At 46.5% G+C, this 24,931-nt stretch overlaps 1 protein-coding gene across 2 annotated transcripts in view; it reads right to left on the minus strand.

Moving 5' to 3' along the window:
* Positions 1–24,931, minus strand: part of F13A1 (coagulation factor XIII A chain) — a 75,343-nt gene that overhangs the window by 44,601 nt on the left and 5,811 nt on the right. The window contains exons 2-5 of one of the 2 annotated variants that reach the window (XM_075744970.1): positions 24,235–24,399; positions 19,949–20,100; positions 14,046–14,234; positions 2,908–3,159 (exon numbers count right to left, since the gene is read on the minus strand). In XM_075744970.1, coding sequence (XP_075601085.1) covers positions 2,908–3,159; positions 14,046–14,234; positions 19,949–20,099 — 592 coding nt within the window. In that variant the 5' untranslated portion in view covers position 20,100; positions 24,235–24,399. Of the gene's footprint in view, positions 1–2,907; positions 3,160–14,045; positions 14,235–19,948; positions 20,101–21,033; positions 21,161–24,234; positions 24,400–24,931 lie in introns of those variants that run through there. The other variant, XM_075744969.1, reaches the window with a different exon arrangement.

The raw sequence follows: 24,931 nt of genomic DNA on the forward strand, positions 1-24,931 counted from the left end.
AGCAAGCCAGCAGGGTGCTGGGTTGCATCAACAAGGGCATTGCCAGCAGAGATAAAGAAGTCATTATCCCACTCTACTCAGAACTTGTCAGGCCACATCTGGAACACTGTGTTCAGTTTTGGTCCCCACTATACAAAAAAGATGTGGACAGGCTGGAGAGGGTCTGGAGGAGGGCCACCAGGATGATCAAAGGACTGGGAAGCCTGCTGTATGAGGAAAGGCTGAGAGAACTGGGTTTGTTCAGCCTTGAGAAAAGCAAGCTTGGGGGAGACCTCATCACCATGTTCCAGTACTTAAAGGGTGACAAAGAAGATGGAGACTCCCTTTTTACAAGGAGTCACGTGGAAAAGATGAGGGGTAAAGGGTGCAAGTTACTCCTGGGGACATTCCAGCTGGGCACTAGAGGAAAATTTTTCAGAATGAGAACAATCAGCCATTGGAATAATCTCCCCAGGGAAGTGATGGATTCCCCAACATTGGACACTTTTAAGATTCAGCTGGACAGGGTGCTGGGCCATTGTGTTGGTTTTGTGTGGCAAGGTTTTGGTAGCGGGGGGGCTACAGGGGTGGCTTCTGTGAGAAGCTGCTAGAAGCTTCCCCTGTGTCTGATAGAGCCAATGCCAGCCGGCTCCAAGACGGACCCGCCGCTGGCCAAGGCCAAGCCAATCAGCGCCTCTGTGATAACATATTTAAGAAAGAGAAAAACAGTTAGAGAGCGCTTTTGCAGCCAGAGAGAGGAGTGAGAAGATGTAAGAACATCTGCAGACACCAAGGTCAGTGAAGAAGGAGGGGGAGGAGGTGCTCCAGGCGCCGGAGCAAGATTCCCCTGCAGCCCGTGGTGAAGACCATGGTGAAGCAGGCTGTCCCCCTGCAGCCCATGGAGGGAGGATGAGGGGGTGTAGCGATTCCACCTGCAGCCCGTGGAGGACCCCACGCCGGAGCAGGTGGAGACACCTGAAGGAGGCTGTGGCCCCGTGGGAAGCCCGCGCTGGAGCAAGCTCCTGGCAGGACCTGTGGATCCGTGGAGAGAGGAGCCCACGCCAGAGCAGGTTTGCTGACAGGACTTGTGACCCCGTGGGGGACCCACGCTGGAGCAGTTTGCTCCCGAAGGTCTGCACCCCGTGGAGGAGACTCACGTTGGAGAAGGCCGTGAAGGACTGTCTCCCGTGAGAGGGACCCCACGCTGGAGTGGGGGAACAATGAGTCCTCCCCCTGAGGATGAAGAAGCGGCAGAAACACCGCGTGATGAACTGACCGTAACCCCCACTCCCCGTCCCCCTGTGCCGCTGGGGGGGGCGGAGGTTGAAGCCGGGAGTGAAGTTGAGCCCGGGAAGATGGGAGGGGTGGGGGGAGGTGTTTTTAAGATTTGGTTTTATTTCTCATTCCTCTACTCTGTTTTGCTTAGTAATAAATAAGATGAATTCCCTCTCTAAGTTCGGTCTGTTTTGCTCGTGATGATAATTAGAGAATGATCTCTCCCTGTCCTTATCTCGACCCGTAAGTTTTTTTTCATTGTACTTTTTCTCCCCTGTTTAATGAAAGAGGGGAGTGATAGAGCGGCTCTGGTGGGCACCTGGCCCTCAGCCAGGGTCAACCCACCACAGCCATCTTGTCTAGACCGTGCTTTTGTCTAGACGGGGCTTTTGCCAAGAAAGGTTGGACCAGATGATCCTTGAGGTCCCATCTAACCTAGTATTCTATGATTCTATAATTCTTAACTAACTCTGCTTTATTCAGCTTCAACATATATCTTCCTAAATAATGCATAAGCTAATCATTGCTTATATTCCCTTGGACCAGGGGCAAGTAATGAATTCAGCACAAATCATTCAATGTACTGACAGTAGTGCAGCTGAAAAATGGGCTGTATTAATAACGCTAAACTTACTCGTCACTCGGTAGGACAGCCCTTGTTTGGTACGGGATTATTTCATGCAAATACTCTGGTAGAAAAATCGAAAGATTAAAGAAGGGTGGCAGGAGAATATTAAAGTTAGCTGGTGACCTAAATATATAGCAATATGTATGACTTGGAGCCTTACAAGGGTCGGAAGCTGAGACACAGTGCTACAGCCTGTCAGAAGGCTGAGACAAAACTCTCTGGTCCTCTTTGCTCTCTCCTTAAAGCCACACACGGACTTCCTTGGATAAAATACAATTCTGTCGGCATAAGGGCTGATTTTACCCAGGATGCAGGGAGATTTTAAAAAAATAAATTGGTCTTCAATCCACTGGATTACAAAAAAAAGGTTCATTTGCAAAATGTTCTGTTCCTCACAGAGGACACAGTTTCTGTATATTAGTCACCAGTAAAGGGGAAGTTATAAGGGCAAATGTCGTGTGGTGGTGGGAAGGCACCACCAGTGATGCCACAGCAGGTTGCTCCATCCACCTTGTGCTGGAGCAGCAGCTCCCAATGGATTCCTTCAGGCTTTCGCCTTTTTGATCCTCAATGTGACAATCAGCGATGTAACTCAACAGAGAATGGGGTGCTGCCACATCCACACCAAATCATGCCTGTATTGACTTGTCAGTTTAAGGCACACACAAGCAGGCAGGAGGCTCACACTGATGCCTGTTAAAGTCAGAGCAAAGTCTTGGGGTATATTTACTATGAGAATGGGCTCACACTGCCTGAGCTAGTAAACACAGGCTTGGCCTCATAAAACTGCAGAGCGCAGCTACAGCACAAGCACAGGTCTGCAGCATGGAGCCCCGCTCACACAGGGCTATTCCCCAGCCTGAAAGACTTGCCTCTTGGCAAAGTAACTATATAATTCCCAGACCCAAACTAGCTTGTGTCCAATCACCTTGGTACCAAGCTCCCTTTCCTGGACCACCTCCTCCCATAAACCGACGAGCCCGGCAGCAGAAAGCGTGAACTTTTGACTCAGACAAGGTACTTACGCTGGCACCAGGGATTGAATAGGATGTAAGTGTCGGTTGCTGAGTTTCTGTGTGTTCGGAGGATGCCAAAGGGAGTCCAGACAGCAACATACAGGCGAAACTTCCCAATGATGCAGGTGGCAGAGGACATGATGGACAGGCGGACAGAGTTGTTCTCCTTGTGGGTAATCTTGGCTCCCCACTCGCCGGGTTTCAGCACATCACCTACTAGGATTGGGATGTAGGTGCCTTTGTTTTGCTGTGGGTAGCGACCTAGAGAGAGAGGAGGGGATAACTCCATGAAGAGGTTCACCTTGTTTTGACTGTCTCTTCATTTCCTGGCAGTCCTCTATCCCTTTGTCTATTTTCAATGGAGATGGCAAGTTTGAGTGGGTGGAAACCACCTACATCCTTCATTGCATCACACAGTGCCTGGTCACTTGGCAGTACAGCCACATGAATACATGCAACACCTCCCAGCAAGCAGCCTGTGCAGACACCCCCACCCATTTCACTCCAGCAAGCTTTAGTCTCACTGGCTCGGGCACTGCCAGGAGTGTAGCCCTGACAGCATGAGCAGAGGCTGTCCCAGGCTTTCCTTGCTCACTACTGTTTATCCTACTGCAGCAAGCTGCACTCCAGCTTGCTCCTTGCCTTGGTGTCAGCTGCACTGTTGGTAGGTTTAGGTTGCCTCTTCCCCAGCTCAGATGCACACACCACCCTTGTTGCTAGCACACAAGTGCCCACTGGGCATGGACATCAGCTCTGGGGCTCTTCAGCAGAGCAGAGCCTCATTCTTCTCACTGCACTACTGCGCTGACAAGCAGAGACCAAGCACTCTTTCATGCAAGCCCACACAGACAGAGGAAATACAAGTCAGCCCAACAGCAGATACACAACACTTAGTTCCTTCTGAGCGTCTACTGCTCATGGACAGAGCAGGAATCAATGCTGGACACCCAGAGTCTAGATGAGCACATCTGGGCTGGATAGCCAAACTTCCTCTGCAAACAATGGGTATGACACACCTCCAAAGCACTGCATGTGATAGTCTACCTTGTAATGAGACAAATCACACCCCAGAGAAGCCTATTTTACCCTGCTAACTATAAAAAGCATCTAGATGGATAGGCTACATGTAAACATGTACACTGCCAGGATTCAAACTCGTGTGAGGATCCACCCTTTGAGTCTGAGGTAGAGCCAAAATATATCTGGAAGCCAACCAGCAGCGTAGACAGAAAAGGCACTTGTGAGAAGGCTGAGTTCCTTCTCTCATTCTCAAATCTATTCTTCATTTCATATTTTAGGCTGAAAGTCAGACTCTTTCATTCAAAAATAGGGTAATGAAAAGCAATGATGGCAGACAGAGAGACAGACTGCTATATTTTTCATTCCTACTATTTAAAAACTTCAAAATTAAACTCACAAGGGCGTTGATTTTCCTGCTTGCTTATTTTTATACAGCTGATGTAGAGATAATCCCAGATCTGAACACTACTACATTCTGGGAAAAGACAATTCCAGCTTTGATTCTGAAGCTTGTGAGCTGCCACAACATACGTGTTTCTAAGAAATCTGAGGCTACTGTGCTTCATCCAAGAGATTATTTGGTGCACTTGAATTTCCATTTTGCAGATGTTCAGTGCACATAACAGCCCACATTGCCCTGACGACCAGGGATACCGTAATCCATGAAACCCGTTCAGATCAGCAAGGGATGCAACAGAAGGGAAAGACCTACAGAAGAAAAAGGCACTGGAATAAGAGAGCAAAATCAATAGAAAGCACTAGAAGATAAAGCACTGGACACTTCAAATATAAGCCATCAAATGAAAGCCAGTCTAGAGAGAAGAGCCTATAGAGGTAACAGAGATGAGAGTCTTATGCCTGCTAACAATTGCGATCTAAGAGCTGAACATATTCTTTGTCTTTGTAGTGCAACTGGGTATGACCCAGCTTACCTCTACTGTTGATATTTTGTTTCTCGTTTTGACATAATTGTTTTTTTAAAAAAGCGGTCCACACAAACAAAGCAGCAGAGCAAACCAAGTAATCGAACTGACATCCTCAAAAACCATTAACAAGTGCTACTTTTTAAAATACCTCCCTTACTTCTTTCAGAAAGGTGGGAGGGGGAAGAGATTACTATTTTAACGTGGTTAGGAACTAACACTGCCACCTTTGCTGGAAGCCACATATCAGTGTAGGAGCCTATTTGGGACAGCAGCAGCTGTGCTGTGGTGGGGGCTTTGCACCACCATGTCCGTGCGCACCACGGGGACATTTATCACATGGGGAGGCTGCAGAATCACTCCCCAGTAGGAAGGCGCTCTGGGGGTATTGCCTGCATCCCTGCAGGCACAGAAGGGATGCCAGGGAAAGAATATCCTAGAAGTCAGGATAATTTGCAGATGTTATAAACAGAAATACAAGAGAACATTGCTTGACAGATAAGCAGGGTTTGGTGCTTGCTAACAGTTGCATAAATCCTGAACCCACAAGAAAGCCTGGGAAGATGGGCAGAGCCCTCAAGAGCACAGTGAACAATTTCCAATGTTTTCTTTGAAGAGAGGACAGGTTCCCTCATCTTCTGAAACAAAAACCAAAATGCAAATGGGAGAGCAAGGGAATTGTTACTTCTGACAGGAGCTTGTGGAGCTGAATTGTAATCACACATCTAGACACCTGACAGCACCAGCCACACTAGTCTCATATACACACATCTGTCGTCTTGATACTAGAGCGCTATAAAGCTGAATAATTTTGGCATTACATGCTAAGGTTGCTGGCAAAGAATCCTTATGTAGGTTCGGTACTATGTTTATCAACATTGTAGAGAAGTCTTCTCATGATGCCTTGGCCATTTGACTTTTATCTACATCTTGAGCACAGATTTCTGGCTGCAGTGGAAAACTAGGGATAGCTTTGGCTCATAGTTGGGATATCTGTAATGTCAGCCCTTTCTCAGAAGGGATAATGTGCAATGGTGATTTCATTCCCTGGGTTAGAGTCCCTAAGGAAGAAAAATTCAGTGTTATCCAAAGACTCATTACCAAAAGCCTACAAATGCCTGGCAGAGCACTCTCTGCAGGATCTCTGGTGCTAACCCTACCCACGGAGAGGTGTTTGGGTGCATGTCAGGACCAGGAACCACGTAGAGAAGATAAACTCTTTTTATGCTGACAGGAGGGTACTTCTGCCAGCAGCATCAGCTGGCTCAGGATCCCTCTCGCTCTGATTTGCTCCAGGAGTTGGCAGCCTGAACCACGCTCCGCAGCCAGTTCTTTGTGGTTGCCTCACTCCCTGATGCTCACATGTGCTTTGGGTGTAGGAGGCCCTGGCCCTCACTCGAGGACATTTCACAGCCAATTATTCTGTGAAAGACAAAGTCGTTGCATGACATCATGCTGTTGGGATGTCCCTGTCTGCTCTCTCTAACAGCACACGGACATGGGAAAATCCAACCTGAGAATTCGGAAAGCCTGGAGGTTGTTGCATTGTTACCACCAGGCACAGGGTGAATTTTTTTATAGGCTCCTTCTGCAGCTCAGAAGATACCAGGCGCTGAACAGGAGCTGCTGACTGCCTTGCCTTCGAGGCAGGAAAGGGCAGGAGGGAATTCACAGTGGCCCTCTTTCATGGGCCTCCAACTCTGCATTTCAATGCTAGGTAGTGAGCCACGATACTGTCAGAAGACAATATTTTTACAGAAACCTCCCTTTTACAGAAGGTTTAATGGCCCAAACATATCTATTTCCTCTGTTTCACAGTGCACAGGCCAGCAATCCTTTGGTACTTCTTTCTTATGCCACCTTGGTTTCTGTAGCTCTCCAAGCTGGGCTCCTAAAGCTCCAGCTCACTTCAGCTACAGATCAGCTCTGCTGTACACCTCCTGGGCTTTCCAGGCACCCAGGAAAAGAGGAGCAAAATAGCTGCTGTTGCTATTAAAGGAACTCAGGTCTCCCTCAGTGCTGCACCACGAGGCTTTGAAAGTAAGTCAACATGAGTGAAGGTCTACATGGCGAAATGCATCATGACTGAGGTATATGTGGATGTGGGCATATATGGGATGCCCCCTGCCACACACACACGCACTTTACAAGGGCAAAAAGCAGAGTGCAGTGTTTGTTAAAGCTTGCCTAAGTCCTACTTACGCAGTGGCAAAAGAATGAGATGTCTAAAACTGTGGCCACACACACATGCATTCAAAGTGAGTTATTTTTAACATATGCCTCAGATCCTTAGCATGTCAGCTCCAGGCCCGTCAGGCACAGAGGCAAGCTGTGTTTAATTCTGGGTAAAATTACCGCACCAGAGAGGGATTTACAGCAACAGAGGGAGAGTGAGAGATAGGTACAGCAAGTTCAGTGATCAAAACATAAGCGCTCCTTCTCCGGCTCTCTGAGCCTGCGCTGTTCCTTCCAAGTGACTAACAGGGACCAGGGCTTGCTCAAACCACACTCCTCCTCCTCCTCTGCCCAGTCCCTAGAAGTTCCTATCTCCATCTAGTTTAGTTTTCCCCTTGATCCCCAGCAGACAGAGACATTGCTGTATGCGTGCGTGCATTAAACAGCTCCTAAATGCCACTGCTGAGCAAGCGCCGTGCTGTTAGCACAGCCAGCGGAGGCACCGACCGGTGCTCCTGGGTAGGCGCTACGCAAGTGAGTAGATGTCTTGCTGTCAGCAGGGAGGAGGGGAAATTTGGTAGCACAGAGATCAGAGATATAGTGAGCTTCAGAGGACATTTCCTCCCTGATGGAAGTAGGATACCTCAGAAGACAGGGAAGCGAACAAAGCTGTTTGGCAATAATCTTTTTAGGAACCCTCCTCAGAAGATCGTTTTTTAAAGGAGTCAAGGAATCTGTCTCCCTTTGGGGCTTACATTACGAACAGTAAGGTTAACAATTTTCCTGTTAGGTTCATTTGTTTTACCTACATACACTCTTTCATACAAAGGGTAAAGAATCTACTTCAATGCCAGCCCTGGAAGTATAGTAATTGTGACAGGGTGATAAATAAATTTGAGCTGGAAACCACAAGTACAGTAGCTGTGCAGCAGAGGTAAGCCTCATTGTAGCCAGCAGCCTGGGGATGGGTGTTAGCATACTGGGACCATGCCTTATTAATCACTATGAATAACTACAACAAATGTCAGAAAAGGGAGAAGGGAAAAGGGAGAAGGAAAAGAAGAGGGCAAGGAGAGAGGAGAGGAGAAGCAGGAAGAAAAAGTAAAACAAAGAAAAAAGAAAGAAGAGTGATGCTCTAATAAAATACCAAACAATCAAAACAAGCAAGAAGGAGTTCAAATTTTTGTAAAAGCCAGTAGTGCCTTTGAGCCATTGCTTTACTATCACGTCTGGGTTCCTCCCACTCTCAAATCCCATTGCCTTCAGAAGTGCTACATACAAACTTGGAAATGTAGGAAACCCAAATATCTTGAAATAATTTTTGCATATGGCTCCAGTTAGGAATCCTTAACATCTGACCACTCTGTCCCAGGAGTGAATGTTTCCAGCACTTTACAGTGGTAAAACACACATTGGAGTCACGCACTTTAGCTATTAAAACCATTAAAAAAATACAGCTAGATTTTATGTGCCACTTGATGCTGCTGCAGCAGTGCAAAAGGAGACCATAGTAAAGATAAAGATTCCTTTGCATGGAATACTGCATTCATGGAGAACCTCGAGACACTCCCTCCTCTCTGCTCCTCTGGGACCTGGCTAGGAATTCCAGAGGGGAGGAAAAAAATATCCCAGTGCTTTTGTTCAGAAAATGAATTTTGTTGTTCTTTGCTAAGAGCTGGCAAACAGGTCTCTCCTCTGTCTGGAGTCAATTTCTAGGAAATGTGTTCCACTGCTAATACGTTATTCTTTCTTCCCCAAAATGGGATTCCATGTTCAAACCGTCAGGTATTTCTGTATCTTTGTTCAATTTTTGTAGTTCCTTTTGTTCAACAGAGATATAGTGATTTAATAAACTCTTAGCACTGGGTTACGTACTATCATCACCAACAGAGTTTGCCCCAGCACCAGAGTTAGTTGCTCTTGTATAATGCCAAGGCGGCTCCTAAAAAAATCAAGATTCAACTTATTCCAATGAGTAACTTTTTTCCAGAGGCAGAACTCAGTTCCATATCCCATCTGAGGTGCCGGGGGACACCTCACATCCCATCCCCTCTATTAGCTACCCTCTGCCCTGCCCCAGAGCTGCTGAGGAGGACAGGTGACAGCAGGGGTAGCAATACTTCCCTCTAAGACAGATTTACTGTCTGACAAAAGCAACAAAACCTCAACCTTCCTGGAATAACACATGTCCCAATACTGCTGTGAAAGTAGGGAAGGGCTGTGTACACTGTAGGACAGGATGAAGAGCTTCATTCATTCTGGCATGGGTGTCCTGACTCAGACCCTTGGATATTTAGTTGTACTCAGATGCCCCTCTGACTATAAGTGAGAATTTGGTGTTACCTAAATAAGCCATATGGGATCAGCTCTGACATCTTTATGCTCTTAGCTGCTTTCAGGTGTTTATAACTATTCCTCTGGAGCAGGCCTGGGAAGACTAGAAAAAGGAGCAGTAAGTCTCTGCTCTCATCTCAGGCCAAAAGCCAATGATTTATAGAAGCCAGAGGAGTGCATATGGGCAGGTGCGTGGGTGCCCACACATGCACACTTGTGGAAAGGTGATAGTAGCCTGGAGGACTGGGATTTATGATCATTCCAGAAGTATGCCAATGAATAAAACGTTCATAATAATATTTAGGGCTAGGCCAATATATATGGATTTATGATGCCATTTAAGGAAAATACAAATAGACAACAATTTATGAGGATGTGGGGAAATATATCATTAGAGTAAGGATGCACCATATAAACTCATCAACCACTCTAGGATTTACAGCCATGTACAGGAAACTACTACTAAAAGCAAGATTGAAGGCCATATAAGCCCATCTAATCATACATCTGCTTTTCAGAGAAATCACTGCCAGCGCAGCAGTGACTGTGGAAACTTTGCAGCGCTCATGCCAAGCTGGCTGCCCCAGGTGCGGGAGCCGTGCTTGGCCAGGCTGAGCCCCGCACTGTGGAAAGCCAAGAGCAGCACAAAGTCTCCCTGTCACCATGAAGGCGGTAGTCAGGAGAGATCAAGATGGGTGAAGGAATCATTGGCTCCTCTGGACTCCCTCAGGCTCCAAGCAAACTGAGGTTGGTCACGCAGTGGGGAACTGGATGTAAGGACAGCATCTACACTTCTCTTGTGGCTCTTTCATCTCAACCCCAGACCAGTAAAATGAATATTACCCAAGGGGTGATGCTCACCTTTCCTCTCATTAAAGCCAGGAACTGGGCTGTGAGGAAGGAAATATGTGGTGATGGAGCAGCTCCCAAACCATAGGTACTGAGGCAGGGCTGCAGTCCAGCACAAGAACTGGAATAACATCCCATTACTCTTTATAAGTGGATATTTTTCCATGTGGATTTTTTGGCACATTCATTGTTTTCCATACTTTGGCAGACAAATATGGTCCTAATTTTATGAAGCATTATGTGAAAAACTGAATTATAATATTTCACGTTAGCACTTCAGCCAGTTTCACCGATGATGACTCTACGGAAAACAGTCTGTTAAAGCAAAAAGGATTTTAGTCATAAGGAACCATGGCAGAAGAATATCAGTAAATGTGACTTTCAAGAGATTGGGGTGAATTATTTATATATTTACATATATATATTTGTTTATACATCTTAGCCTATGAATTCTAGACTCTCTGTGAATGGTCTTTAAATGGACGGTGGATTAAAAAAGATTGTTACTAAAGATTCTTCTGCGAGTGTTTCAGACCTAGTTTCACATGACATAAGAAGCATTTGTCCCAGGTACCCTTGATTCATTATCAATTAGAAGGATTAAGCAGTCTCTACTTGCTTTACTTGCTTCATTAATCATCATTTTAATGATGCAAAAGAAGCAAAAATAGGAGCAAAAGAGAGAAGTAAAACTAAGTTTTAGGGAATAAAGGAAATAGAATAGTTCCGCGCACACACAAGATCAAGTCATTACAATTGTCACATTTTTCAAGAGCAAAATTAGTTTTTAATGGACAAAAATTCTGTGATGGATTAATATTAATGCTGGGAAATTTCCAGTGCTGAGAACTAATAATTTCTGAATAGCTTTATACGGTGCTGTTGCATAAACAGCCCTAACTGTGGGCACAGCCCTGCAAAGAGATGCTCATTTTTCCCAGCTCCAGCTGAATTCCCTGGGAGCCAAGGCCAGCCATCCCTACCAAAAGTACCTTTGTACCTTATGAGAACAGCAGCTTGTAACACCCAAAAAATTCTACAGTTCCTGGACAGCCTGGTCCACATTGCTTGGGGTAACCTCCCCACCCTTGGAGACACTCAAAACCTGTCCCTAGGGCAAGGCCCTGAGCAGCCCGAGGAAGCTGGGCCTGCTTTGAGCGAGGGCTTGGACATGAGACCTCTGGGGGTCCCTCCAGCCTAGGTTATACTACACTTCTGTTTGAAATCTACTGCTCCAGCACACAGAGAGCTCCTTCCAGAGGTCATTTTACAGCACCCTGCCAATATTTCTGTGTGCCCATCACTTTAATCTCTCAAACTCAGCACTTTCCTAGGCGGTATACCCCTTGTTTCAGTGTAAAAAGCTTCTCTGAGCTGAAGCTGCCTCTGCTGTACAGCTGTTGCCTGAGCCAGTCCCGAGGTGTAGCTTCTGCCTGACAGTACCGAGGGTAGGATTCACCTCCTCTGTCTTTGGTGATCTTAAAGTCAGAGCCTGGTCTATGGGGGAGAGTCAAAGGAGGAGGAAAAAAAATAATCCTGAAGAGACTTCATCCCATTTTAAGACAGCGGGGCTAAACTGCCACCTGGAGGTGCCTGCCTCCCTCCTCTGCTCACAGAGGCAGCCTAGGCAACAGATTTTGGACTGGGCTCTGGTTTTCAGGCAGCTGGCATTATCAGGGGTGAATGCCCACTCTTCAGGCAGACAGAAAAAAACCTGGATGTAAATGGCCACGTCTCCCTATGACAAAAAAAGTGTGAGAGCATAGCACTGAAATAGCGCTGAAACCTTGAGCACTCAGTGCCCTTTCCCAAGTACAAGAAATCTCCTCTTTCTCCCCTTCAGGGCATTAAACATTGGACTTGCCACTAAAAGGAGAAGTAGCAAGAGTCAACCAGATCATGTCTGAATAATTTCCTTCTCCTCTGTGGACTGTTTTTGGTTTGCTTTCTATTGCTAGCCTCTGAGAACAAACGTTCTGTGTTTTCACCACATGTGCGTAAAGAGAAACATTTGTGGAGCACTCAGTATTAACCAGTTCTTAGAAGAGGAGCTTGAACACCTCTTCTCCCAGTTGAATCTCTGTGAGCTGAATTCCTCGTAGCAAGAGGGCAGTGGTGCTCACAGAAGCAGGCACTTAAAAAGCAGGGGAGGCCAACAGCGTTGTATACTATTCTGTACATGCAGCATTTCAGCTGATTGTCAGCCACCACACATGGGACATCAGCATTATCGTTCCCATTTCACAGACAGAACAGTAACGGTGAACAGAGAGGGCAAGTCAACCACAGGCTCAGGGCTGACTCCAAAGTCATCATTCAGAGCTAAGTTTGTTGCAAAGTCTTCCCTGGCTCAGGCTATGTATAACCTCATTCCTACCATGGCTGAGGATAAAGGGACTTTTATCCATGCTTAGGGATTCAAGGTACAAACCATGGACAGATGTGTTAGGAAAGACCAACAGGAAAATAAATATTTTCTCTTAAGTGGACTGTGCAACATCAGAAGAAGTGTTAAATTTCTTCTTCCAATATAGAATATCTGATTAAAACAAATGCAAACTGCACACAATGCAATAAAAAACAAATGTTCCATTTTCCACTTCTTGCTATAGCTGTTTGTTTTAAACATATAAAGATTAAGGGAACAGTCTTGAATTTAATTAAATCCCAGAAGAACTAATGATATTTATGCATATTAAATTTTTAAAGGCACTTGTGGCTGTTCAGCCAATCATTCACTGGACTGTCATAACATGCCTCCCAACCCTAATTTAAATTAGAAGGAAGAGACCCATGGAAAAAAATGTGCAGACAGTAACCTTTTCACTGCACATATGTTTAAGAGATAAACGCCCATCTAGCTTTAAAAGGCAACAAATCTAATAAATGGCCACATCATCATAATTCAACAGTGGAAAAAAAAATCAATGTTACAGATTTCGGAACTGCATCTCTCAGGAAAGTAAATTAAAACATCAATTCAAACCTACTTTAAAGAGTTTATAAGGGGAACATTGATGTCTTAACACAGAAACTCCCAGATCACTGTAGATGAACCTGGGGCTTTCCCAGAGCTGTGATGTAGGGAGCAGTGTTCGTTGGGGCCAGCTTTGGAGCACAGCAGGAAGACCCACGCAGTCATTTGCTTTTCCCCTTCTCTAGCGAGGTCATGCCCTTCTCTAGTCCCATACCTTCAATAAGCCAACAGGTACATTAGGACCTGTGTCTCTGATGAAGATCTCACAGTGAGAGGAAAAATTGCTTTCTTGGTCTTTTTGCAGTAAATCAAGAAAGCCTCTGATGTGGCCCTGAGTAAGTCTCTGGTCCAAAGCTACAATCTCTGAACCTTCTCCTTTGTTACCAGGTTGGCTGTAAATGCAGGCTGCAAAATTGTACAGCCTCCTATTCTTCCGCCCTGCGTAATTTTTCCCCCTTGCATACTCAACATTTTGTTATCCAAGTTCATACATAGTCATCTCTCCCACCTCAAACAACAGACTCCTCTCTGCATCTCCTAAACGCTAATAAAAGGTGTTTCCCATTCCACCTACCTTTCAGCACTGCCATACAGGAATAACCAGAGATAACTTTGAAAGCTCAATAAAGTACAGCTTCTTGCTAAACAGATGCTGCTCCTTCTCTCACAAGCAATTCTGCTGACTTTCTTGAGTAAGGATTCAGACCCTGTTTAGAAAAGCATTTCCTTGCCTATGGTTAAACCTGTTTTTATGGTTTATCAACCGTAACAGGAAAAGACCCAGCCATTAAGTACTGCTGTGTTCCTGTTTATGAGAGTCTCTTCAACCTTACTTCACTGCTATGACACAGCCTTTGCCAGGTACTTACCTATCAAATACTCCAGCCAGAATCGGTCCGTCTCTGGCTTGTAGGGTCGGTTGAAGTCAACCTGGATTTGGAAAGACTGTCCCCGACGCACTATCAGCTTGGGGCTGTAGTACTTGTCAGTGTGGTGCTGCTGCTTGTTAATCTCGTGGGGCTCCTGGAACATGTGAATGTCCACAACACGCAGGTAATCTGCAGAGACGCGTAAATGAACAGAGAAGGAAGGAATCAGTACACTGGTACGTCAATATTGATATCAACATCATTAGAGGCCCTGTCCTCCCCTTCCCCAGCGTTGCCTCATCGAGGAACAACGTGCAATGGAACATGCTGGATCTGTTTGGGGCTTGCATCCTTCTGGCTGAACAGGGACTTACAGACTGACACTTCTCTGTCCACCTGCCATTTTCACAGAGGCTGCAAAGCTTCTAGTGAATGGTGAAAGCAATTGCAGAAAGGGCAGGTTGCTACGGGTGGAAAGCTGAATGTCCCTGAGGAGAGCTGGCCTCCATCTTTCCTTTGGGATGGGCTTTCTGCAAGTCTGGGCCTCGCTGACACAAGTTTACCAGTGCAATCAGTGGCCTGTGGCTTTATGTCTCCCTCCTTGCAGCCCTCCATTCGTAAAATGCAAATTCACAGGGGTTTTGTGATGCTTAAATACATTAATGTTTGCAAAGCACCACTGTTATCAAGTGCTGAAGAGCCTGAGAGGCAGTTAGCTATCTTGCATTCAGCTGAGAGCTTGGATTGTCTGTATTAAATAAGGTTTTGTTGTACTGCATGTGTCTAGACTCAGCTTCTCAGTACACCTCCACTCCTATTAGTGTCTTCTTATGAAAACTAAATATAACATTACAGTATGTAATTACAGCATAGAGTTATAGGCAAACAGCAGTAGGTATCTATAACGTGCATGGGCAAAGCTTTGCTCCCTTCAAATCAGGGCTGTCTAAAGGGTTATAGCCTACCATTGCTAGAAGTTAGTCTGCTCAGCTAATGACCAGTGTGGGGTGGCATTGGGACAGCCAAAGGCACTTGCAGTCATCACAAGCTACATGACGGTACCGTACCGGGAATCTTCACAATGGGAGTCTTCTCACACAATGAGCAACCACATGAAAATGAACTGGACATCATTCTTTTGCCTACATGCTTGGGCAGCTAATCACGAAACCTCTGCCAGAAGGACCATTACTGCTCACCACCAGGAGAGAGACAGAGGAGTAAAGCCTGACTTACAGCTCTCAGCTTGTCTTTCCAGGTGCTGACAGTTAGGAACTAGCTAATTTCTGCATTTTATACTGACAATGACAGAGCCAAACTCATGCCTGGCAAAAAGAGGTGCACATTTAAAGCAGCTGGTGGAGCTGTGTGTACTGGCGATGGTGGCTAATTTGGCCTGCTACTGAGTACACTGTGAGCAGGAACGATGCGTTCAGCGATGAGTTGGATATTCAAGTCACTGAGGGCTGAACGCGGCCCATTTCACAGAAGCTCAGACAACAGCTTTGCGCACGGCTTTTCCTTGAAGGCAAGGAGATGCTGCTCAGTGGCTGGCTCTGGACAAGCAGCAGAGCAGCTTGCTCTCGGGTGTGTGGTCTCCAGACTACAGCAGTGTGTGCGTTAGCCCTGCCCTTCTCCAGGGATGTGTTCAAGACATCAGCAGAGCCCCGTAGGCAGCAGCTCCCCTGGATGCCAGCACGGTCCTTCTGCTGCCCTGGGCAAGGCACCCAGCCTGGGCTCTGGGCGACAGCTAACGGGAGAGGGGGAACGAGGGCAGCTCGTGCATTGCCACCATCAGCTGCCCAGCCCTGCCCTGCGGGAAACAGAAGGAAAGGAAACCGCCCGAGGACACATTCCTTTCATGGAAAAGCCCTGGACAACTGAACCCAAAACCACCCTGCTAACCCTAATCTGCAGAAAGGCCGGAATATGCTGTTCAATCCTGAGGCAGGCTTAAAGTTCCATGGCAACGTTATTGTTATTCTCTGCTCAATTTGCCAGGCTTCTGGAGTAACTTCTGTAGATCCCCATTGGCTTTAGTGCTGGCTAACCTTACAGAGATGTTTGTTGTGTGAAACAGTAAATGCATTTTTTGCTTGGAAACTCATTGCCACTCTGTGAAGAGGGGCATGTCTTTGCCTCCTTCCCTGCAAAACTTACCAAAGCTCACTTACAACAATGCTGACAAAGCTCACAATTAAATTACATGAGGCAGGAATTTCCTGGAGGGGGGTAAAGCAGGAGCAGGGGAGAGTCTCCCCCAACTCCTCCCAGGCTGAAAGCACTGCATGTAAAAGCTGTGTATCTTGGGGCTCTGTGAGGGGTGAAACCGTCAGTAAGTTTGGTTCAGCTTCTCCCTCCTTCTAGGGAGGCATAAAAACGGAGTTGAGGGTTTGTTGTGTTTTTATCTCGTGTTCTGAAATACAAGGCAACAGTGACCATGCCCTTCTTTTGCATCTTAGCCCCTTCAAGGAACTGCAAATCTAAGTCACCCTGGGCCATCAGTTCATCCATTGCTCATATCTCAGGACCTTACATGGCTCCTGTCAAAACACAGCCATACACACCTGCAGAGAACACGTTCCACTTTCACTCTCAGTATTAAAATGTGCATTGAGCTTGCTAGATGAAGATAATCCTTAACCGAGCCTGTGTTAATTACAGTAATGTTAATTACGGAGGACAAAACATGAGCAGGGTAATGCGATGTGCCAACACCATCACCAAGGTGCAATCGAAAGGAAGGCTCCAGGCGATACTGATGTCACTGCTCATCTGTTTGTGAGGGACAGGTGGCCATCGAGGCCTCCTTTGAAGTCAGGTCCATTTGACGGTGTGCCCATAGCCTGGTCTGCTGTTTAGAGCAAGCAGTTTTGCTGCACGAGAGGCAGCAGTCTGATGCTTTCTTACAGCTTTTGCAATGTTAAGCTTGCATGGAAATAAATGAGCACGAGCTTGAGCTGTTTTTTCAAATAACAAGAATAGCCTTTAAACATCAGGTTTCTTGGAGGACCAGAGAGAAAGGGCTCTGGATTGCAAACAGAATAGTATGAATTTCCAAAGGAGGTGCCCATCACTCTGCTAACAGGGGAAGCACAATTCCCTGGCAAGCCACCGAACTTTGCAAAGGAGGGTGCGTGGGGAGCTTGCAGACTGTGGGGCCGCAGGGCTGCGTCCTCCCACTGAGCGGCTGTAAGCACCAGGCCCACTCGTAACACATTGTGGTGAGATGAGCTGGCTAGGAAGAGCCAGGGGGAGGGCACGGCACAGGCGTGTTCACGGAGACACGCTGAAGAAGCACTCGGGGGCTGCGCGTCCTCCTCCCTGAGCATCTCCTCGCGCAGCAGGCAGCCCACTGACCGGGCTGGGGAGACGGCCGTCGCTGGCAGCCTCAGCCGCTCGCTCCTGCTGTGATTCAGCAGACTAGAAGTGGGTGTCAGCAGAGAGCTAGATAGTCAAGCACAAGGTTTTACCTCATCCTAGAGTAGTAGCTAAAATAGGTCAAATGAATCACACCCTAAAAATGCCTGTTTCTTTCCGTTGGCTGTCAAGAGAAATGAGGGTGACTAGCTCAGCTGTAGACACCTACACTGCACAGATCAAGGGCAGGATTCAGTTAAATTTAGCCGTCTAAATGATGTGAGCCTGGTATGTAACCTCTTATTACAGCCAGTTGGTGGCTGGTTGCTGCAGCCAGTGGAACTGAGAGAAGGGTACAGATCACCCTGGAAGTGACACCCATTGCCTCTCTGGACAGCCTGTGCCCTCACCTCCATTCACTGGATGGCTCTGAGTTGACTATGATCTGACATAGGTGAAGACACTAATGTTTAGATGTTTATAGCAGGTGTCCAGTCCTACCCCAAAGGCCAGAAAAAAACCTCAGTTGTAACAGGAATAAAAGCATTTGCATGCTTTTTTTCCAGTGTGTTATGGCAATGAAATGTGGGAACCCAGAAGCGTAGAGGTGTGCAGGAGAAAGGGAAGGAGGTGGCACAAACAGTCCTCTGCAAGGACGTGCTCGTGGCACTAGAGCCCTGTCGTGCTCTGCCACTCCTGCTCTGCCTGCAGACGCTCACTTTATCCCCCAAGGACAACACTGGGAGTGCTCTGGGCAGGCTCAGCTCCTCAATGTAAGTACCAGTCTGAGCTCCATCAGGCTCGAAACCCTTAACGTGGTCTGACAGGTGACTTGAGCATCCTACCCCAAAACTGTGTGTCCTGGGACCACACTTACATCAGCTGGTATCACAGGCTTAGATCACAGCTGATGCACACTGAAACGGTGCTGCAGTCCCTTCCCTTCAGGTCACCTCCTGAATGTTGTTGCTACAAGCATTTAACAGCTGAACTGCACAGCAGAACTGATCCAACTGTACAAAAAGAGTTTTGCTGTTATGCACAAATACATTTTTCAGCCATACCATAGCTAGGTTTATCCTATGGCCACACAAACCCTTGCTTTGGACAAGGGCTGTTTTTCTCACCAGCAGCATCACCTTAGGCACACATTGTGTTCCTGCCTCAACTCACTTGACCTGACATTCCTAAGTTTCCATTGCATTTCTGAAAAGCAAGAGGCTCCCGCCCACCAGCACCACACTTCATCCAGAGCCTGATGTGAAGCACATAAAAAACCAAAGGGAATCTTTCTCCTGGTACTGGTGGGCTTCAGCTACAGGCTGCATTCCTTCTAAGGTATCCCGCACCCTTACACATCTCCAGCTTCTGCAAGCATATTGGGTTTGAAACGGTATCTAGTCAGAACCTGTATTGCATTACATTTAACAATTTAAACCCATGTACTTGACCCAGAGCTACAGGGTTGTCTGAAAAGGTTCAAGTAAAGTTTCTACAGTCTTAAAGTGCCAGTTGGTTTGCTCAGGCATTTTGTAAAATAAATGCTTTTTAAAGAAATGTGCATATATTAAAACGGGGTGGGGGGGGGACGACACAGAGAGGGGACGTGTGGTTAGGGCACATGATTAGGCTTACAGAAATAATGCTTTGCAATAAAAATTTGAATTTGCCACTTAAAATCTCTTTGTCTGTTTCCCAACGTGTAAAATGCAGTAATTAATGCTTGTCCACATTTATTAAGCACTTTTTCAACCCTGGATGAAAAGTCCCATATGAGCATTAAGTATTATTACATCTGGCTACCCTCAGTTGCTATGTTCTGCTGTTCATTTCAAATAAGCCAAAAATTAATGTCATTTGGTTGGTGACTCATTCAGGAGCCAATCCTGATTTCTTTTAAACCAAAACTTACCTATTTTTTTTAGGTTCACTCCAAAAAGTTGGCACTGAGAATGTGATTTGATCTGCCCATCCCCTATGATGATGTTGTTTTGTCTCCCTAGCCAAATGACTGAAACACTTTTCACAGGAGAACGATTAAAAATATGGGGATTTCTTTTAGTTTCACATTCATTTTTATGAATGAGCTGAACACCTAGCAAAAGTTTTCCCTGCCAGCCAGCATTTTGCGGTAGTTTCACAGTTTAAGGCCGTACAAACCAGTAGGGCCATTAAGAGGGGAGGCTCCTCGTGCCCCCTTCACCCCAGTGCTGCCACAGCCATGCCTGAAGCCAGCAGGTCCTGAAGCGACTCTGTGACTATGATCAAACTGGGAAAACCCATTCTTGCCTATTTTTAACCACTCCCACAGTTCAAGCTGAAAACCGGTCACTCAGCTCCTCCATTCCTCACTTTCCCTACCCATAACCTGGGGTATCATTTCCATGCACACGGCTGGTTTTTAGCAAGTTTTTTCAGCAATAAAAGCTATCTGAGATAGAAACATGTAAGGAAAGAAGTGGTTTGGTTTTAATTCACAGACCTGGGCAGAGGTGAGTATGGAAGATGTAAAAATAGACTCATATCTTAATTGTACACTGTACCTTTTGGATTAAATCCTCTAGGTATCAATCCAAAAGCCTCCATCTCAGGGACCTCATTTTCTTCATCATTGGAGTTGTTTAATGGGATGGCTCTTCTTCCATTCAGAGGAGGCTTCTTCTGCTCTTTGTTGGTGTTTGTTATTTCAGACATCCTGTATTAAAAATGTTGTAATACCATGAGAGAAGGAAAGAGTGCAAGGAAAAAGCAAACGAGCCAGCGTGGCACATGTAAGATGGGGGAATCCAAAACCAGTGTGGGGTGCCAGTGAGCTACACATTTTTAGACTCACATAAATAAAAACTGTGAGGCAGAAAACATCAGTGTAATGATGGAGTACAGCTCTCTAAGGATTGGAAGGCATTTTGTGTTTGTCAAAACACATGAATAAGAGAAGGGGAGGCGGGAGAAGGAGAGGGAAGCCTAACACAGAAGTACTTGCCTAGGAGAAGCAGGGCATTAAAAACATTAGGGAGTTTCAGGTAAAAGAACTGGAAAATCATTCACTCTCCCACCCTCCAAAACAGCATTATTGAACTCAAAATAGCAAATTATACTTCCATGAAGTACATCACACACTACCTCCCCCTAATAAAAATGACATTCTAAGTTATACTGCAATCATCGCAAATACTACAGCCTACAACAGTCTCTGGATGATTACTAGAGAATTGTATTTCTGTCCCTGTGCACACAAACACCCAATATCTAAAGGGCTAACTTCTGCACCCAGCAACTCCACTTTTCAGAAGGAGAGAGAGGAAAAAAAAGAGAAAGTAGGGAAACGGGGGGGGGGGGGAAGGAAAGAAAAAAGCACTTATCCACTTATTTCTCTCCCACTAATGACCTTAAGGGAAATCTCAGATGTAGGCTGATCAGAGACTTCTCTTTGAGCTAGTTGAAACTGCTTTCACATCTATTTCAGTGTAAGCATGTAGCAATGAAAAAGCCATGCCATCTTTCTAAGAAAATATTCATGGCTGAGAACACAACTTCTTCCCAAAGCTCCTGAAAACAGCAATTTTAAATGTAGCAATTATTTAACAGCAGTAAGCTCTTAAAGGAAGATTTTAGTTAGCAAGGGTACCTTATTTTCAGATAGTCTTTTTTTTTTTTTTTTTTTCTCTTCTCCCTTGCAGAATTTCTGAAGTGAAATAGAAGCCTGGAAAAAGTTGGGGGCTTTTAAGTAACCTCTGTATATCCTCCTCCCTCCTGTTGCAATAGGACAGTGCTGAAAGGGTTGCCAAGCCCTCCCCACACCACCTCTGAGGATCTGCCACCACTGCTGGCATGTCTTTGCTTACTCCCTCCCTCTCTCTGCCTGTCTCACCCCAGCCCCACTCACCAGGAGCATTTCAGGGCTAAGGAAACAGCTTGGGCACTGAAGTTTCAGTTCTTGGTGAGATGGAGTAGAGCTGCTCATGGCACAAGGGTGTATAAAGTGGGAGACTGGAGGGTATTTTTTGAGGGACACAGCCCAAGAAGCTGTGCTCACCATGTTGCTGGTTTTTAATGGTGTCTCTATCTCACAGTGCCTGCAATGCAACTTCAGGTGCTGGTGTTCAGAGTACGCACAGGCAGACAGAGCGATGGTTCCCCTGCCTGGTGTGTCACGGCAGTCCTGTCAGAAGACTGTGGGGAACACGGACATGGAGAGCTTGTTGGTGGCCCAGCAGAAAGGACCTTTTTCTTGAGACCCTGTGCAGTTCAGGAGAGTCGAGGTATTTTGCACTAAACAGCTATGTTTGGGGCAAATGACCTTCAGCCTTTGCCCATGATAAAATGTATATCACCTAACAACCAGTCTCTGGGGCAGTACCTGGTGGAAGCATTTTAGCTCCACATGGCCTTTGTTCAGTTCCAACAAGCTCTAACATAACTGGGGACTGTGTGACACCTCCTCTGTCAGACATAACTCCACAGACCAATGAAGTTACATGGAGAAAAAAACAGTGTACAGGGAAGAACTCAGTCCCACTGTCCTGCCAGCCACTGCTGTTTGGCAGCAGAGGCACAAGTCACCTACTAAGAGCATGCATGGGCAGCGGAGAGCCCCTCTTACACACACAGGACCAGCTATGGGCACTTATTTGCCTCAGTTGCAGGGTAGATGAAAAAGCAAGGCGATACAGAGAAGAGGCTATGGCTTCCAAGCCCATAATACCACTGAAGCCTCAAACCTCTGCTGGCTTAACACCATTGAAATCAAGCCAGGAGGCAGAAGAGGAGAGACTCAGGTCATATTCCTGTAATGGGAAGCAGCAAGTAAATCACCCGGAAGACAGGACCCCCATCCCAGTTCCCTGGGGATTTCCCATTAGGGGCCACAGTGAGGTAGCTCCACACAAGCCAGGACACCTGCACAGCGTGGGGCAGAGGTGCCAGCTGGGCACCGGGGAGCAGTGTGCTTGTACCAGCACAGCATTGTAGCCGGGCTAACGAGCCTGCTCGGGCTGAGTGCCGAGGCATGGCACCAGGCTGCAGCAGTTTTGGAGGCGGTCTCACTATCCGCACACGAGTGTTGCTCTATGCTGTCTCATAGCCAAAGGGCTGGAGCTCTCCCCTGCCTCCCTCAGCAGACTGTTAGGCATGTAGCATGGGAAGCCACTGAGCCCGGGGACTCCCCTTCCCCTGCCCTGCTCCCCTAGAAGCACGGGCACCCCATGGGGAGAAATGCGGTCCTGTCGCTGGCATTCTGAACTGTGATTTCCATTGAGTCACTTTTAGGCAGATGGGCCCTGAGGTAACCATCTGGAGGGCAAGTGGCACCCCTGGCACCCGGGAACACAACGAGCTTTCTGGGGGAGGAGGCTGGTTGCTGATTTTCTTTTTTTTTTTTGTCTTCTCCTTCCACCCTGATTTCAACGTGGCGTGGCATGCTTTGTGCCTCTCTCTCCACTTCCAGCCAGCACTTCAGTTCCCAAAATTGCAGCTGCTGCGACGACGTTACAAAAACTGATATAAATATTGCCTCCGTGCCATGCCTGCTGGAGGCCTGCAACACAAATAAGAAGCTCCATCTCCCGAGGAAGTCATGTGCTTCCCCAAGTGGCTGCGGTGCTGTCAGAGCCGGGAGGAAAACTTTCTGTCAGAGCCAGGAAGGGAGTGAGAGTATGCAGCCGAACAGATCCCACAACAGCCATTGCGCTTAAACAGCCAGCGGTTGCAGATGTCCCCTCATGCCTATGTGCATCTCCCTGGGGCTTTCAGCAGAAGCTGACAATCACGTGGAAAGCGGGGAGGCCAAAATTTTTGGCGGTAGCGGCAGGAGCGGGGCTTTGCATCCAGGGAGAGTAATGTTCCACAGGCTGTAATTTATTTATTTTGTGGGCAGTGATGTAAATTTGTGCTTATGACAGCTCCAGATGGCAGGTATTTTCTCATTACCTTGACTTAGCATTTGCTCTCCCTTGCCTATTAGACTGCACTGGCCTTAATTTAACTTCCATGGTTTGAAACGACTGACGTCAGGGCTGATGCAGGATGGGCACGGAGAACACGAAGCCCTGGTTTTCCTGTAGGGCCTTATATTTAATGAATGATGCACTGGGATGACCAGTGAAAGAGCACTCTCTCTTCCTGGAGCTGCTTCTGCACTGCACCCTGTGGGGAACCGCAAGCCCGTGCCCATTTCTCAGAGACAGCCTTCAGATGCTCACGGCCTTTGCCAAAGACCTTTGCAGTCACAGGCACTGTTCCCACTGACTGCAATGGACTTTGGGTGATGGACAGCCTTTCCTCCCAATCCCCACAGAAAAGCCCTTAAATGGCTGGAAAGCTTGCACTGTTAAAGGGTTATCCAAAATGCAGTTTCCCATTGTCACCAGAGCCAGTATCACTCTGTTCCAAGCCCTCCAATGTCAGACAAGAGTTTGCGGGGAAAAAAAAATTCCTGCAAAACACAAGAGTCAGTAAAGCTTTACAGCCAGAGAGGAGGGCGTGCCAAGATCTGTCACAAGCAAACTGATCAACCAGGTGCTCACATAAATGGGTTGCTGAGCTGTGTGCCAACGGCTGGATGGGAGGGATATTTTGCCTACCACTACTGTAGCTACACCAAGCACTCCGCAGCAGCTGAGCATTGTAAAGCTCTGCAACAGGGTGACTTCCTTTCTTCCTTTTTTAAAATATTACCCTCGTGCCATTTGCAGACTAGATGGGTGTTTAGACGCACTGGGACATTATACTACAGTATGTGCACGAGTGTACTTGCAAGGACATCGTCCTCACTCCCCATAAACCAGGCTCTTTCAGCTCTGATCTTCTATACATAGCAATACAACATTACCTCCCTCTTGCCTTCTCAAAGATTCACTTGGGAACTTTCACCTTTTCTTAGATGATCACGTCTGTCTTCCCCTCCCTCCGCATCAGTACTTGTCTCCCAGAAACTGGCGTTCATCTTCCCATGATGCCCTGCCTCGCCAAGGCTGCAGGCAGAGTAGAGCAGATTCTAGCAGAAAATATGAATAAAAAATGATATTTTTAAACAGTAGCAAATTTCAGAAATGTTCATTTGGTGGTTTTGTTTGTGTATTTTGCTTTGGGTTTTTTAAAGAACAAAACCAGCTAATATATCTATGTGTAACAGCTCTGGCTACCACACACAGAGGAGTATATTTTGAGTTAATGCTGAAAATTCAGAAGTCCCAGCTCTGAAACATGGCATGTGTACGCACGTCTGTATGTGTGAAAAAGGGGCAGAGGCAGAGAGAGATAAAATGGCAGCTCTTCAGATGGCAGAACATTTGGAGGAGGAGATATAGGGCCAGTTTTTGAACGATATTGTTGCAAATGTTTCTGTTGCAGGAAGAAAAAACCCATATATATATATATATATGTATTCGTACACACATTCTACTAGGAAAATGTGGCTTAGAATATTTATCTCTTCTCTGAAAAATTGTTGTTCCAAACTGCAAGTCTAAATTAAAACTGTAGATTTGTATAAGCATCTACATCTGAGCTGGCCATCTTCGGCTGCC

This window comes from Balearica regulorum, chromosome 2, assembly GCF_011004875.1.
Source record: "Balearica regulorum gibbericeps isolate bBalReg1 chromosome 2, bBalReg1.pri, whole genome shotgun sequence".
NCBI lineage: Eukaryota > Metazoa > Chordata > Aves > Gruiformes > Gruidae > Balearica > Balearica regulorum.